General features: G+C 34.5%; 1 protein-coding gene across 1 annotated transcript in view; it reads right to left on the bottom strand.

Moving 5' to 3' along the window:
• Positions 1–4633: 4633 nt before the first annotated feature.
• The window catches only part of LOC104156483 (cytoplasmic polyadenylation element-binding protein 3-like), a 33106-nt gene continuing 19211 nt past the window's right edge, over positions 4634–18528 (bottom strand). Inside the window, exons 3-4 of the mRNA XM_009708146.1 lie at positions 16796–16886; positions 4634–4698 (exon numbers count right to left, since the gene is read on the bottom strand). Of these exons, the coding sequence (XP_009706448.1) occupies positions 4634–4698; positions 16796–16886 (156 nt within the window). The remainder of the gene's footprint in view (positions 4699–16795; positions 16887–18528) is intronic.

Here is an 18528-nt window from a genome sequence, read left to right as displayed (position 1 = left end):
GCAGGTACCAAACTATTAGAAGAGATTGATGCCTCTCAAAATGTAGCTGCACATTTTCCCAGAATATCATTACTACAAAAACCAAGCTTTTATTAGCTATTAAACTGCCAACCCAAAATTTTGCAAGACAAAAATAATTCAATAAACCTTCTATTTGCAGCAGTTCATTTCAAGATATACCCACAGCACTGGCAGAAGATTTAAATACAAAATGCGATTTCAGCAGCTTCATTATATCTAAACACTGTATGTGTTTGAAAACAATACATCAGAATATAGCAGAAGCCAAGTACAATAGCTCTTAAGGAGACAGGGCAATTTTAAAACCAATAGAAGTATGAAAATAAAAAATGAAATTGTTTTGCTGGCATTACATTTTCTGTCATGGCATGATGATTTCCCCACATTAACTGTTATCTATATTAATAAAACAAAATCTCTACACAAACATCTAAAAAGGTGCCCTAAACCCTTGCCTTAATGTATTTTTTAAATTATTTTACTCAGAATACAAGTAAATGACACTAATGAAAAGAAGAAAAGACAGTCAGATGGAAAGCAAATAGTACCAGACCTCATAGATGACACATTTTCATATGAGACAAGAACGAACACTGGAAGCAGATGGAACATTTGAAGCCCAAAAGCAGTGCAAAGTCACTGTACAGAGGACCTTTAAGAAAAACAAAATTCCAGCATTTCACAAAAGGGTTTTTCTCATTTGCTGGTTCAACTACCTTTAGACTAAATGCCTTTTACAGAAGTTTGTCTGGGATCCCAGCAATACAATTCAGTGCTTCCTTAGAAAGATCACACCCCCTCATTTATTCCCTGTCTCCCTTTTTTACCTGCTGTACTTCTCTCCCACTACAGTTTATTGTTAGCTTTCTGGAGTTCACAAGAAGCATTAAAGATGGCTCACTACCTAGCATGTAGGTGACTGTGTATTCATGGTATTCATTTAGTCCTATTTATATAGCTAATTAAAAAGGAGCACATATTAACTCAAGAGAATATCCACTGTCCCCCAAACAGAAATAATGGTTGCAGAAATGTATGACTGCAAATGGGAGTGAATACTAGGAAGAGAAAGGAATGGAGGACACCTTCAAGTTAATCTTGGCAAAGCAACTTAATTTATTTTCAGGTTTTGCTTAGTATTGTAAACATAACTGTTAATTAGTACTGCAAACATTGCTAAAAGTGTCATCAGTAGATGGTTTCTCTTTAAGTTCATACATGAATTTATGTAAATAAAATTAATAGTTCAATTTATGCCACATTTCCCCTAGAAATTAATGTATCAATTTTACTTAATAAGGGACTGTAGATGAAAGTTTGTAAAAATTCTTCTACTGTTTAGCTCAGTATGAATGACATTATTAAAAAGTTAGCAAACCAATGCCACTACTTGATTAAAAACACTATTTTGAAAAATTTCAATTAAAGCTAGTACACACAAAAACTATAGCCTTTTCCCTTTGCACAATGTTTCAAATCTAAATATTTGCATCTTTCTTTTGCTTAAATGTTCTTTTGGATTATGCTAAGACCTCTGAAAATATTTGAACATTGCATTCATCAACAGAAAACTAATTCTGATGGAGAACTTCAAATGCCTGTATAATATGAACATGCTTATACACATGTGCAACAGTTTGTGTATGTACACAAGCATAACACCATTAATGACAAGAAGAGATTCATAATAATCATGCATTTAAAAGTAATCCCTTGTATGTCACCAATTTTATTATTTCATAATTCAGTGCTTTGACATGAGGATGATTTATAGCCTTGCACAATGATGAACAACATGGTGGTAGTATGCTCTACACTAAGCCCTGCCAACTAAGCAAGTAACACCTTCTCTCAAACCAAATAATCCCCTTCAATGTTTGCAGACAGTAGCTCAAGACAGTCAGACAGGAAAACTGCTAGTTTCAAACAGCTGTAATCAGTAAACAAGAATACCAGCTGAAGCACAGTTGAAAGTGTTGCCATAAAGGATGAGAAGGAGCTAAAGAGACTATCATCCCTCAGAAAACTTCCCCTTTCGCTACAACATGTGAAGTAAAGTTTTGCATTGCTGTTGGCACGAGCCTATGTTGTCTTCCAGCTTCAAAAGACTGCGCACACTATTAGTGAGAAATCAAGCTTTGAGTAATAAATCTTAAAGATTATTACTGTGTCTTTGCAGGAAAAGAGAAAAATGCTTATGTAGCAACAACTATAAATAGAATGTGAAGGCTGGATTTGCAGATTCAGCAGACAGTGTTTGGTTTCACAGAAATTATATATAGATATTACAAGTATTATGATTTAAAGAAGTTACATAAGTTCCCCAAATTGTTCCAAAAATTACTGGGATGAAATATCTTTTGGGAATTTTTATTTTACTTATTTTTTTAAAACCCAATCCACAACCATTCCAGCACAGGAAAGAATATTTGTTCTTGGACTAACTTTCCTTACTATATTTCCTCATTACAAAGGTAATGGATCACATGGGAATTACATAGTTCTAAATTTCTCAGTTTCAGCTGCATACAAAAGAGGACTGAAATCACAGAAAGTAATTTTTAAGTTGAATACTTAAATACTTGAATACTGGCTTTTTATTCTCAACTCTTCAAAGATTTAAGAGCTAAACCCAACAGGTTTCACAGTATAATAATTCTAGCTTCTGGGCTCTTAGTAATGGCCAAAAATGGTGCGGCCTCACCTAGTAAAGAATGGGAGGGAAAAGGATGCAGGAGAGGGAAAATATATGGGAACTTATCCAGACTTCTGATTTGCGCTGAATTTCACTCAAAAGAACAATCCCTTCTATTCTGCATAATTTGCATACTTATGACCCCAGGTTTATGTAAGTCTGTAAACAGTTAATATTTCAATTAAACTCATAATATTTTAAATACTGGAAATGCATAAATATATTTTGTTTAGGTCCCTCAGCTATACTAATATTTCAGCCATACACCAGGACTATAGCTGCAAATGAACATTACTTTTTATAAACAATTAGATAATACAGCTACTGTAAAAATTTCAAAGGAATTAGACAGGAAGAAATATTTTCTTAAATATTATTTCCTTTAAAAAGGCAAGGTTGGTTGTTTTTTTTTTTTTTAAAGTTTATCTAGCAATGACAGAAATCCAAACAGACTATTTTCATCCATTTAGGATAAAAGTGAGTTGTCCCAAAATGAAACAACCCTAATTTGATATAGTACATTATATAGTATAACTTTTTTTCATTCCTGTCTTTCAAAAATCTCTGTAAGACTTGTAAGAAATACTGCTATATATTCCATAGTAACTGTCAATTTTTAAAAAATTCAGGAGTCCATCATAATCTCCCATCTTCACAATTATATTACGATTGCAACCAGCTTATTGAAATGCACACGTTAGAACAACAAATAGATTCTGAGATCAGAATTCATGTCAAACAGCAGCAGACTGTACTGTGTAGAACTTATTTACACACACGCACACCCACATGAACAGCTTCCTCTGTTAATAGAATCTTTAATTAAATGGAGCATTTCTCCCAGTTAATTACTTGATTTCCCATAATTTCATGGGCCCATAAGAAAATGGGCATATGTGCTAACTACAACAACAGAAACTCTGCAAATTATCACCTCATCATTAACACTGTAAAACTAAGAAAAAGAACACAAGCAAAGTCTTATAGATTCCAAACGCTGGCATTTAAAGCCAAATATTAAAATCCTTGCATCTTGTCTATTACAGATTTTCAGTTCTTCACATTTATAAACTATTTTTTAATTCTGTTTGGTACTACACAAAAAACTGCAGTTTTCAACTATACACAGTATGACTTATATAGACAGTGTAAAGACAAAAAATTTTAGAGAAGTTAGTAAATTAATCCTAAAACCAACACTGTAAGCAAAAATGGACGTTTCACAATAGTTAGCATTTCTTAGGATTAAATGGACAAAAACTATGCTTTGATTTGCATAGTTCAGTTCTATACCCCCCCACACCCCTGACACCAGGCTGCCTCTAGAGCTTCCAGATCCATTTTGGCTGGGTTTTAGAATGCATATGCTCGTGACAGGATTTTTTTTTTAATTTATTTTTATTTTCTAACACAAATAAAAGCAATAATCTTTCAGTGAAGTTCAGCCCCATGCTCCTCATTATTCAGATGTCTAAACAGTCTCTCCAGTCCTGTCTACGTAATGTTTTAGGGAAACCAACAAACTCCATCAGTCAATGTAATTATATGCAAAACTTGTAACAACTCATACCAACAAGAAGAAATATGTCTGGAGAGATATCAGAAATGAAAGTTACAGATTTAACACACATACACACCCACAAAAGAGGGAACAACAGAACTGTTTTGCATTATTATCTACAGCAGGCATTATGAAGCTTCCAGTGGAACACATAAAGCTATTATAAAGCTAATATAAACAATCACCAATTCTACCAACAAAATCAGAGACGATCGATTTATGACAACTGTTTTAAGAGAGTGCACATAAACCTCTACGCAAATATTATTACATATTTATGTCTGACTGTACAGCTACATACACAACAAATCTAAGAAATAATATTCAACATGACAATATTAGTCACTATATATTAACTACTTACTATTAAGAGCCATAATATTGTCTGTTCCTGGATGATGGAAGTTTATTCCCATACGCCCTGCAATGTAAATAAAAGCTATTTTTAATGTTTTTATTTCAAAACTGAATTAAATTCATTAATATGAAAAATTGCTAAAGGGAATGAACAGTCAGGGTAGCTGAACCTTCCACCTACTGAAGACAACTTCCCAAGAATACACATTTACGATATTTAACACTATAGTATCTTCAGTGTTATGCACTCAAAATACTGAAAATCACAAAATAAACAATGAAATACTTATTTTTGAATACATCTGTTTGCTTTATACTAGGAAAGTATTACATTTACCCTTTCAAAGTAAGGCCTCAAAGTTCAATCTTGCTGCAGTTATGCCATTTATAGTAGGCTTCAAATAATGAGTAGAGCATTACAAAAACTCCACTTAATTGGCAAAAATAAATCATTATTTTCCATACTACCTGTGACACCAGAAGCTCTTGAGTTAACAGATCACTGGAGACAGAGTGCTTATCCTGTTTTTAATTCTTCCCTAAGAATCTGCTGTCACTTACTATTTGAGATAAGATACTGGGTTGGAAGGAGTGTTGTTATCAAGTAGTACATTCATATGTACTTTGAAAAATATTTATTCTTGACCTATAATATGAGACCATCATATACAGAAGGTCTGCCACACCATGGAATTCAAATGAACTCTGTTGATGCCAGTTTCCAGAAAGCTAGAGATGCAAAATAGTACTAATTTTCTCAGGTGAGATTTAACAATTGAAAGGTTAGCTTAAGAAGATCTTTGATGACTGGAAGTAAGAACAAATTCACACACAGTTACTTTGTTTCAAAGGTGACTTAGTCCACAGAAATTTACTTTTACAGTCAAAGCGAGAAATGAGCCAACTGTACTATGGTTCAAATTAGGTTTTGTTTTGGGTACTATTTAACTCAACTGAAGTATTAAACACTTGCCCTGAAGAAACTTTGTAACAGGACATTCTTCATTAACCCCCCCTCCTTGAAACAATTTTAAATCTGTAATTGATAATAGTCCTTGATTGGAAAGGGATTAAAAGGATCACTATAGCCACATAAAAATTTATTTAAGTAATGCAAGTAACTTAAGTTACTTAGAAGTGTTGTAATCCATTTTATGTGCTCTCCGTATCTCTAGATTTGTGGTTAAGTTTGGGACCTAAGGAAGCAGTTTACATTTCTTCACTACACTGGCACTCAAATATGGGAGCTCAAGAACCCACTCACCATACTGAGGAACCAATATAACCACTAAGTTCCTGTACTTCTGCAAAACCAAGTTCTAACAAACAGGCTTTGGGCAAAGCAGAACTAAAGCCTATCTTCTCCAACATTTTTAGTTCCTATCAATGTTAAAGCCTTCTATTTCCAGTCACAGAGACTGCTGTGCTGTAATTAATATTCTTTCTGAACAGATGTAACATGAAGTTTCATTACACTTCTGAAACTAAGTCACAAGCAGTTTAAGAAAAGCAAATATATATTTTCTTCACATTGTAATTTTCTCATGCTTTTAGAAAAAAGTACCGCCACAGTAAGACTATGAAGCAAACAGCACGTCCAGAAACAAGCCGGGGCAGAAGGAAGGTAAGTAAAATTTCCATTTTTACTTTCCAACTCCTTGAGCAAAGCTTCTTACAGAGATCTTCATTAACTATTTCAGATTTCCTAATTACAGACATAATTCTCCTATATATATATTTTCACATTAATCTTACACTGCAGAAACATTAAAGCTGCTATTATTCAGTTAGTATAAGCTTGTGCTAAAATATTTCAGAAATCTTGCCAGATTGATATTAATTCCCTTAAGAGCATATTAATGAGCATGAGGTTACAGGTATTACCTGTAAAGAGAAAAGGGGTATATAATAACCTATACTCATAAACTAATACTTGTAATAGAAAAAAGGGAACTGCTATGAAAAATCTAAAGGAAAATTTGAATGCATAATGCTTGGATGGGCCCTTCTCTTTTCCTTTGCTGAAGCTGAAATTCTGCTGTTTGACTAGCTTCAGAAATAGAATCATATCTGTGACATCTGGGTTTGTTTTTTTCCCCCTCCCTCCAGGCTGTCACTGGACCAGGTGCTGCTTGTGTGACATTTTGTCACCTGCCCTTGGCCTGCTATTTTTAAACAGTTCTTGTCAGCTATCTTTTAAGAGAAGAAAATACAGAGCAGCACGAGCAGAAGGACATGTTCTCACACTGAGTGAAGCAACAGCGTGGGATAACTGTCCATCTTCAGAGGTCCCCTAGCGTAATTCTATAGAAACACATTAATGGAATGCTTTCAAAACACACCTGTATTAAAAGCATTCAAAACAGACTGGTAATGCACCAATCATATGACTATTAGTCACCAATAATTCTACAGCCTTTCATATTAGCTGTATTTGAATATCTTGCTGTTTGAAGCAAATTATTCAATTGAAAAAAAGAGGCCATATGCAGATTACAAAACTGTGTAATTATCTAAGGAACAAGAAGAGAGCATAAAAAGGAAATTATAAATTTATTCATTTAAAGCTACAATGTAAAACTGTGAAATGTAATTAAGAATATGTAATTTCAAGGACATTATTTGCTTTAAACACATAAATGACTATTGGAAAACAATCCATTTTAAGAAAAGCACATATATGCTACTTGGACCTTTATGAAGTCTATATAAACACATATTTCTAATTATAGTTTTAAAATGAAATCTCTCGATAAAATTTCTACTTTTCAAGAATCTTAAGCACAATAAGCAGAAACACAGAGAAGTTAGAGCAGAGAAGTTATGGACTCCAGCAGTTTACTGAAGTCATAAATAGGAATCCTTCCAGTAACAACATCCCCAGTACTTGTATTCAGTGTACATCTGTCATTTTCAGTTTGCCTGTCTTGGTTTCATAATTATCTACTGAGTACATTTTCAATTATGTGCTTTTATAAAACACACTTATATTACTGCAGTTATGCTGCAACAATAATCACTCTTTTACGTAAGTCTTCAATTCCTAATTAAAAAAAAAAATTAATCCACTTGTATGCTTCTTACTCTTTAAACATCTCAGTATAAATGAGGGTTTAATGATTCCTGTATAGCCCAGGCTGCTCTTTTGCATATTTTATGTCACTAAATTCCTTAAATTCTCTCTCCTAACAGCATTTGGAGAGACTTTTCGGCTGGACTGCCTAAGTGCTTTACTGCATGTCCAATATCATGCTTGTCATGGCAAAGAGCTCAATTCCTTCTCAGAGCACATCTCAAGTATGTGCATCTTCTCTCCTGTATTATACTGGAAATAAGATGTTAAAGGGAATTTAGCTTCACCTCATTCTTTGTAGAAAAGAGTCATGATTTTGAAACAATTCTGAAATCTTTCCAATAACTTAAGGAAGTATACCCTTCCCACGTATGAATCTCTTCATTAAATCTTTCACAAATAGATAATATGATTTTTTTTAAATTGTCTAGATAATTTCAAGTTACATGAACAGTTTTGATAAATACTGTTGTTCCAGAAATAACAAACCTGGATGTCAGCCACAGTTTTACCACTATTGCAATTTTTTCGACAGTGTCTAGTACAAGGCTTGCCTACAGTGGTCCCCTCAATCCCAACTTTCAAATCCACTATTTTTAGCAGATATTCAAGCTTATGAGCACAATCTGTTTACAACTAAGTGTAGAACTGATCTTTGATTTCATGTTTGTATAGATGCACTGGTATTACTGTTATTTTCTCATGTGTAAAACAAACATTAGTGATTAACCAGTTCCAGACCTGTAACTACTGTTTTAGCTTTAAGAGATTTCTGAATTAACTTTCTCTTTTTATTCAGGTTTTTTGAACTTGTGAAATCCTAACCAGCTCCCGGACACGAACACTCACTCAGTGAAGAATTTTTAAGATTAGTTACCTATTCTCATCATTTTCATGTTACAATCAACGTTCCAAGAAACAATGTTCATTGGTTATATATTGAGTAAAACTTCTTGCACTGTTATACCTCATGGCTTTCCCCAAGATCAAGCACTGATACCAATTCAGCAACTGGTATTTGGCATAAGATTTGCCAGAAAATAGCAAAGCTGGCCTGCTTTTGACCTGTCCTGAACTTATTGGGAATGAGAACTTCCTCTCACATAATTCTTAAGATCATTGTGGATCTCAATTACACGTTATGGCTAAGGACTCCAGCAGCAAGGTCAAATGAAATTGGCAACAGGACTAGGTCTGCTATACTTCCTTAGTAATAATATCTCCTTTATCAGTCTTATCTTTTCTATCAAGTGATTTCAAAGTTGATGCCAACAAAAGGCATTAAAACCAGCAATAGTTATTTTGATGGAAAGGTAGCAAGTGGGATAGAGCAAAGTTTAGACATAGAAGAGTGCAAAAATCAAAGCGAGACCACTATTCCCTCAAACATCTGAAACAAGAAGATTATTTTGACCCATATGTATTCAGGGGTCTAGTTTACAGCACATCCTAACATCCAACACACACCTCCCACCCACACCCCAGCTTAACCATGAGTCTTTGGTCCATGATTCACAGATAGGCAAAAAGCACGAAGCATGTGTGTGTATATATAAGAATTTTAATAATTTTTATCTGAGTAGATCTCAGACCCTTCTCTCTCTTACTCCCCCCAAAAAACATACACCTGAAACTGTTGCTACACTAGCTCAACATACATGCCCCAAACAATTTCAAAAGCCAGAACTGTGTAAGCAAGGGTCTGCATAAAGAATTACAACAATAAAAGGTAACTCCCTGAAGAAGTTTGTTGGGCTTTTTTTCTTCTTTCTTTCCCCTCTCCCACTCCTTTTTTTTAAGTCTATCTGCCATTTGTTCACATCCATAATTTAAACACCTACTTCAGACTTACATCTTTTTTACATGTTAACATACTTGGCAGAATAAAAATACTGTTTGCCAGAATGGAAATATGAAGAACTATTACTGTGTTTACACATATATATTTTTACTGTGCAAATACATATTGTGGGAATGTGAACTGAAGTGTATAATTATCAGCTATGAATACCAGTAGTAAAGCTTGCTGGTACTACCTTCTTCCTATCACTGACTAAACAAATATATGGCATCAGTAGAGAAAGCAACCTATAAAATATAACAGCATATACATTACAACAAAATGCACTCTTCATAAGTAAATTACATTGCTCCAATAAAAAACAAAGATCTTGCATATATTTAAGTCGTGCAAACATTTTTAGCTTGAAAACAGTTATATTTTCAAAATAGTAGTATTTTAAAAGCAAGATCTGATGAACATAAAATTTGGGTTTACTTGTAAGGGGTAGACAAGTATATGTACACATATACCCATTCTACATGTAGTTCTAGAACTGTACTCAAAAGATCAATATCGGTATTCTTGGCGAATTTGGGGGGAATAAAATAAAACGCTATGAAATCAGACTTTTCCATTAGCAATCTATGCTAAAATATAGAAAACCTTCGAAACAGTAGAGAAGAAAGAAAGAAAAAAAAAAAAAGAAAAAAAAAAAGAGCTGTGAGGCCAGTCTTCAATAGTACAATGAGAAGAAAAAACTGGTATCTGTATCATCACTCCTTAAACTAAACAAAGCAAACAAAAAACCCCACCAATCCTGCCAAGATTCAGCAGGTCAAAGACAAGGACATGCTGGATGCCAGCAGCAAATTAGGAAGTATGATCATACTGCAGGATCATTGAAGAACGCACTTATTTTAATTTCAGAAATATGAACCATATAATGGTCATATTCTGTACTAAAAAAATATTAAAGAGGATTTTCTTAAATAAGCAGAGTTTCAAATGGGAAGGAAACAGAGTATGTTTCCTTTAAAAGGATTAGCTTGAGTGGCCTAATTTTACACACAAATAGATGTGCAAACACATCTGTCTGCTCACTGTGGTTCTCATGTGCATTTACAGAAAGGCGTCTGATGAGCATTGAGATTTTGAGAAATGCTGTTACAGTGCACTTTTTTCTAATGAAAGTGTTGCAAAAAGCTCTAACTGGGTGGCACAATTTCTAGGACTGGGATGACATTTGCTCTATTTGCACAACCTTTGTGTTCAGCTGCTGACTGCAAACACAAATATGATCCATTCACCTTCACTTTTCTCAGGTCATGTGGCAAACACTGCTTTGCTTACAAAAAGCTTATGACCAATTAGAGCTGAACAAAATCTGGTGGCATGCATTGAAATTAACTGAAGATCAAGATGGAAAAGTAAAGGTCCATTCTATATGTATTACAATATTGCCTAAATTGCATATAATCTTCAAACACTGCTGTCCAATCTCAAACAACATAGCTAAGTTAAACGTAAACAGAAAATGTTAAATTTTACTTAGTTTTCATATCACCTGATATAGTTAAAAAGTTACCCCAGTAACTTCAGTTTTCTGTTGTGCAAATATATGGGTGTCATTCATATCAAGTATTGAAAACCAAGATAAAAAGTTTCCCCACAGATGCTGTTTCTACCTCTGAACTGTTGTACATTTGTATTCAAAGTCTCAATCTCAAAACAACAAATGCTAAGAGAGTCAGGGAGCACATACATTCTATTGAAATATTATGACATAATCAACACATTTTATATATCCTTCTACAGTATGATATCCATTAAAATTAGTTTTAATAAAGCCTACTCTTGAAATTCTCCTTATGTTGTCTCCAAATATTCATACCTGAAGATGTGTCATATTGATAATTTGTAAAAACCTCAGAATTTTTGTTAGTTGGGGATTCGCATATTACAAAGTTTGTTTCCATTCTGATTTAGAATAAAACCCAAATACTAGAGTTATCTACTGTAACAGTAAATTTAAAATAAATATTTTGCAGGGACATGATTTCTCTCCTCATTTTTATACCTTGATTCAGTTTCATGACCTGTCAGTAGCACATGTGTACAGCATATGATCTAACACAGCTGAAATATTTTATTTAATTATTTAAAAATAGAACAAAGGCAGCTGCTAGTTACTACTGATCAAAATATTTTTTACAGATCAGAATGCCTCTGCTTGTGTTGTAATGCAAATTTGACACAGATAAACATATTGCAACAGTGACATATTACACCACAGACAGGAGACACTTTGATGTAGGGAAGAAATGTTTCAGTCGTAATAAGTAGCATCTACCCATAGCTACTCTGGTAATTCACGTTTCCCCTAGCATTGGGTAGGTGCAGTATGTAAATACCAACAGGTTATAAAATACTGCAAAAATATCCTTTCCTCGTTAAAGCAAAACTCTGCCATGTTTTTGTAGCGTAGAATATATTTTACTGGCAACTCAGAAAATAATTGAGACGGTTCAGGAAGAACATCTTAGAAGATATTGCACACTTCTGTCATATAGGCCTGGTTATTACTGACACAGGGAACAACCAGATACCCTTGGCCATACACAGTAATTCATCTTTCACTAGAAGAAGCTTCATTCCTTTACTGTACTTTTTTTCCTCTTTTTTCCCCTCCTTTTTGAAAGGAGAAAAGCATTTACGAGTATTGACTGAAAGAGAATAAAAATGTTGAAGCTGGTCTTGATGGCAGAGAAAGCAGGTAAGGAAGTCTGCCTAACTGTCTTGGGAGAAAAGAAAATGAGACTTCCTCTTTAACGAGTTTACATTCTTTAGATCTCAAAGCATGAAAATGGCAAACAATTTGTAAAGTTACACAGTTTCCAGATTACGAGGACAGAAAGACAGGAACCTAAGCAGGGTACCCCTATCTGGCAGGAAAAGCTGAGAAAAATAAATCAGTTTTAGACAGAAACAGAGTAAGAACTGACACTGAACACCTTCTCCCAAGACTAGACTCAAGACAAAATGCAACATAGATGGATAAGCTGGTAATTTATATCTAAGTCCAGAAACCTCAGAGCTAGGTATCACATCTCTCTCACAGCAAGAAACACCCAAAACCAACTAAGTGACCCTAGCTCTCCTAGCTGGAGAGCACCAAGCCAGCCTGCCAATCAGACTCAGTCAGCACTTGCTCAATATAAGTAATTCAATATTGCAAGACTGAGGAGCAGTTCTGCTGCACTAACAATCTTTCAGCATTTCTCTTGTTCCACATTTGAAAGCAACACCACCCCAAAAAAGTGGCTTAGTCAGATGCCCTCTCAAGGCCAAGTGGATCATGCTTTAAAAAAAAGTGACCTGCTTTGGTGACCCTGAAATACACTCAATCTCCATGGCCTGCAGGACAAAGTTTGACCTCACCTCAGATTCAGAGAAAGTATGAAGTTTCAACTACTACAAACAAGAGGATAGACTCTTCCTTTCTCACCCCTGAGCTTCTTCACTACCTTCACTGAACAGTGCAGAGCATGAGGAACTTATACACCAATATGAGAAGAAAATATCCCACAACCATTTCAATTTGGTCTTCACATTAGAACCTTTTATGGTTAACCCTCCCATTCACATTCTAATATAGAGCCCTTGTTCTATATCCAAGAAAATTTTTTTGTTGTTTCAAGTATCTGTTGGGATGTGAGGGGATGCACATGCCAAGAGGGGCTATGTTCCAAGCAAAGTTTCAAACTTCAGATAAATCACCTGCAGTATTTTACTAATGAATACATACATAGACTGTACTTCTAAAAATATGCATTTGCTGAAGTCTTTGTTGCCAGCAGCAGGCTGGAATGATCCTGAAATAGCTGCACTGGCTTTGTAACATGCATTGGAGGCTCGAAGACATGTACAGCTTTTCTAGAATTAAATCTGTGTTTTCAAAATCAGAGGCTTTTGGTACTCATCTTTTCACACGTTCTGTTTAAAAATTTGGATAGTAAATATAAGGCCAACTGACATGTAAGCGCTGTTAGCTAACATTGTTTGAGAAAACAAGGCTTGTTTACCAAAAAGGTGAACAATTAAAAAAGTCATTTGAAAGCCATCTCATTATTTTTCTTTGTTTGTTTTTTAAAACCAGGATTTTTGTAGTTGTTTTACTTTCTATCTAAACAAGAAAAAGCTCCACAAAACCTAAGAGAGGACAGTCACAGATGCCAGAGGTAGTGAAGCTTTAAAAGGGAAAAACCACACCCACTTTACTATGAAAGACAGATGAGGTAAAATGAAGAGGAAGTAGCTCTGAGATTTGGTGAAGTTAGTAAGATTCCAGAAAGAGCAGTTCAAATTTTGCACAAGAGGCATTCACATAGGAATGGCTATAACAAACTGAAAAATCAAGCTGAAGTACATAACCAGTATATTCAAAAAGCTTCAAGGTGAAAATAAATGAAAATGTGACAATGACTTAAGAAACAAGGAAAAGCAAGCAGGGTCAATCACATGCTTTCTCAAGGTGAATACAGACTAAAATGTGCTGCTACTTTAAGGGGGAAAGCCAGAGGAGAGCAGGATAAATAAGAAAAAAGCAAGTGAGTTTAGAAGACAAGATTAAGGCAAATCTGAGGAAGGTGCAGAGAATGACAGCAACTGAAAACCTTCTGCATTTTTGGTAGAGGAAAGGCAGAAAGTTGGAGGTACAGGGGAAGAGTCAAGACCAATTTTCACAGAAAAGGGAATGAGAATGAGAATGCAATACAAAAGTGATTTGAGGAGTAGATCAATGTTTGCAGAAAAACAGGTTTTTATGAAAAGGATTCAGTTAAAATAGTAACATAGACCTGTTTAACACAGAGGAAGACAACACTTCTTGGAAGGGAGAATGAATATGTCCTGAAACAGCCACTCCTACGCATATTGCCAGTCATGCTGCATAGTGTGAAAACAGGAGTAAAGTGCATGCAAGGTCAAGCCAAGGCTGGAGGTTAGCAAAGTAAGCCCTGTAGTTAGAGGGAGGAGGAAAAGCAAGCAAGACAGGGAATTAACTATATCAGTGGGAAATAAAACAGCTGGGCAGAGACACAGAGAGGTAACTAATAGTAAACAAGACTTCTCCAACAGTTACTGGACTTGAAGCTGGAAGACAGTTAAGTAACAAGGCAGTAAGGCCAGAACAGTGAGCAGCACTGCGTGAAAAAATGAGGTAGTTAGACAGAAATGTTTGTTAGACAAAAAGTAAAGCTAACAGTCCCACTGCCGAATGGAAAAGATCAACTCAAACTTTACAACTAATATCCAACTCTTTGGTATTACTTCTTGAGCAGAGGGAAACAGTTCCTGCTGCTTCCAAACATCCATTTAAATTAGTCAGTCTCCTACATAAATTGATAACCTAGCAGAGATGAAAATACTAAGTTTGTTTTGGAAATGATATGTTTCTTGAAAAGCATGAAAATGCTTAATGAAACCAAGATTTTCATTTCTACCTCATGCAAAACACCAACATTAAAAAGCATTGTAACACTCAGGTGCAGCTGTGGAATATGCCACTTGCAACACTTATATAGAGTAGCTCAGCTGAATATTGGAAACTATTCTTCATAGAATGACCAAACAACACAAAATAATTAAAGATTTGTACCCATTACTGGTTTATATGCTAATACTCCAATCAAAAAAAAAAATTTAAAATTGTTATAAAGAGACAATAATAAAAGTATAAGCAAAATTGCATTTATGTAATGGTGAAGTCTTTTTCTAGAGTAATACAATTTCTAATCCAGTCTTTCTCATTTTTTCCATGCTCAGGTTCATATAGAAATACAGTCTTTAAAGAATTAGTCTCAATTTGTATATTTAAATAAATACTGTTTTTAAAAATCATTGAGTTTTAACTAGATTATAATACATTTAATAAGATACAATAAAGTCTTAAATCTACTTACTAGCAATTTGGATTTTTTTTTTTAATACCAGCCATATGAAATGTATATCCAGAAGAAATCTCTATTTTGTTTAGCTTGTTTTTTAAGTTTCAAGTTAACACTTATTTTGGGGAACTATGATCAGAATAGACATGAGACAGTATTTCTTGCCATTTTTGACAGCTGAAAAAGGGTTAAAGACACACAAAGGCTATAGTACAGCAAATTTCAAGATAATAGTGGAAAACACAGGTTAAAAGAGCTGAGAGTACAGAACCTAGTTTGGTGTGGTTGAAAAAACTCTGTACCCAGAAAGATGGTGAAAAAGGCACAAGACCTTAGACCAAGAAAAAAACATTTTTTCACATGTACTATATAAATGGGGAAGGAAGCAAATGAGGCAGTTGTGACATCAGAAAAGTATGTATATAAGCATTAGCATAGGAAGTGCCATACACAACTAAATTTCTTCTCTATCAGTTCCATTGTCCTGACTTCTTAGAGTTTGGGAACCATTTCTAGTTCAATACTTTTGTACACAGCTTACTACTAGCTTCAGTCTTCAAAGTCAGCAAGAATGCATATGAGCAAGAATGTGTATCTATTTTTAAACTTAATCAATGAAAGATTAAGACAGAGGAGTGTGCAGGTTGATCAGGAATATTCATTCATTGAAATGCTGCCACAACCTTTCACTATTCAGTATCAGGTAAGTATTAGAAATGGTTTCATCTCCAATGCTACACCTGGCAGAACACACACAGTTTAGTAGCATAAATAATCAAGCCTTTCCCAGCACTTAACAACATCTAATAGCTTTTGGCTCCCCCTAACAATCTGAAATCCAAATTAAGATACTTTTTTTAAAAGAAACCTGAAACAACTGTAGAGTAAGCTTGATACAGTGGCTGTTTCAGAACCCTGTATACTAGCTGATGATCTAGAAATAAGAGTAGCATTAACTTTGAGTAAGATGTTGAACATAACAATTGGGCTCCAGTTGCACTACACATTTTCTGATCTGAGTGACTGCAGCAGGAGACCCAACTATGCAATTTGCTGATACACAAAACCAAGTTTCGGAATGTCAGTTAGATAATATTATAATTGTGCACTTACAATAAATGTCTACACGTTTCACCTTATCTTCCCACATTAGAGATTATTATCTCAAGATGGAAAAACAGAAATTTCACGTAACTGACAACTCATTCATAAGCAAGAAGTTTACAGCAATACTGAAAAGCTGATTTTTGTTCAAACACCAAGCAAGCATGGACATATGAATATTCCTAACCTGTAAAATGATTCCTCCACATTATATCAGCGAAACTCATTGGTGGGCCACTGGGAGGGTAGTGTTTACCTTTCAGAGGCTCATGATCAGTCCTTATCATATCCATTAAGGAATTTTCCAAAGAGTGCAAGTTAAAAGTGTCATAGGGCCTATTCCGGTCCTAGAAGAAGAAAAAAAAAAAAAAAAAGAAAAAAAAAGAGGAAAGAAAGACTGTTATAGAAAAAAAATCATTTTCTAACACAGGCTCATTTCTTATTTTATAAAACTCCAGCATCCAATTCTATATTTCTTCTTGATAGAACTTTCTATATTACAAAAAAAAATAATAAATATAAACCTACAGTGGTTAAAATTATACCCTTTATTTTGCAACTGCTGCTTTCACCAGTACAACTATGCAGAGAGGCTTTTTAATACTTAAAAAAAATATACAAACAAACAACAGTTAATTTTAAACATCATAATTTAAATAAGAACTTAAAAATAAAGCAATATTAATGTTTAAACTGGAGAAGTGAAATTGTTTCAGATGCAAGACAAAACAAAAAGCAAGATAGGTATGCAACACCACACTTTGGCACTCAAAAACCTAAGCGAGGGTTGGTTTATACTGTTTCAATCTCTCATTTCTAATCCACTGTAGTTCAGCTTCTGTTTTTTTAAGTAAAACAGTAAAACAACTTTTAGCAGGCCTATTAAAATAAGTTTCAAAGTTCAGGAACAATCTTACGGACAGACCAGTCTGCCCATGCCCATGTACCTAGAGTACTGTACACAACGGGACAGCGTAATAGAACTGCCCCTTGTAGTCAGACAGTTTCTAAAAAACATGGATTATTCTCATCACTAGCATTAAAAAAAAAGTAAAGCATAAGTATCTAAAAGAAAGCAGTTTTTCTTTGTACACTATATTATGCTACAATTAATAAAGAATGGTATAACATTCTACCGTACAAACTGAAACCTTCATTGTAATATGCCCCCAAACTTCCTGGAACAATGTTTTCCACATACTGGTTACTACAAGATAATCTTCTTGCTTGAAAGAATAAAATTTTAAATCCTCAGGCAAGAAGCAGCAGTACCCATTGAAAATGTAACAAAAGTTTTGTCTTTTTATATTTGTTTCTTTTAAATACCTCTTAAATACCTGTACTGTGAATATCTAAGGAGGTCAGGTGTTGCAGTACTGAACTGTGGTATCTTTTTGAAGAGAAAATATGAAAGTAAACATACAGTTTATATCCTAAATAGGGGTGGGGAAGTATTTTTCAGTCAGACCAGTCCCCTGATTTGGTTTACTACACAGCTGTAGCAGAGCTGAGCTGGCAAAACCAACATTGGCAGGAAAGCAAAAGGGCAGGACTGCTGCTTTTGCCACAATGATAATTTATTCCAACTTTAATCATTCCTGAGATTACAGTCTCAGAGGTCAGAAGGATAATGTTCAGAAGAGGACACAGCCTACAAATGTAATTTAATTGCCCTTTATTAGCATATGTATGTTATATTTTAAGTATGCTACTATAGCAGCCAATCTCTGGGAGGTCCTACTTTTTTCTAAAACTTCCCAAGGAGCTGTGCACATGGACATATAGGAAAAAAAGGCAGAAAAAAAATCATAGCATCGAACGCAAGGCTATACAGGGCAGGTTTGCTAGAATGCAGGATCTTTCTAACCTTTTAAGGGGCATATAAATCTGCAATATTTTTTCAAGATGAAATTAGACCTATGTTAGACAGAGGAAGATCAATTTAATCAAAACCCTTCACCTCGGCAATTATAACTCTTCCCAGTACAG

Source organism: Cariama cristata, unplaced genomic scaffold (assembly GCF_000690535.1).
Source record: "Cariama cristata isolate BGI_N322 unplaced genomic scaffold, ASM69053v1 scaffold43999, whole genome shotgun sequence".
NCBI classification, from domain to species: domain Eukaryota; kingdom Metazoa; phylum Chordata; class Aves; order Cariamiformes; family Cariamidae; genus Cariama; species Cariama cristata.
The sequence above is the reverse complement of the archived record's forward strand: the minus strand, read 5'-3'. Positions and strand labels throughout refer to the sequence as shown.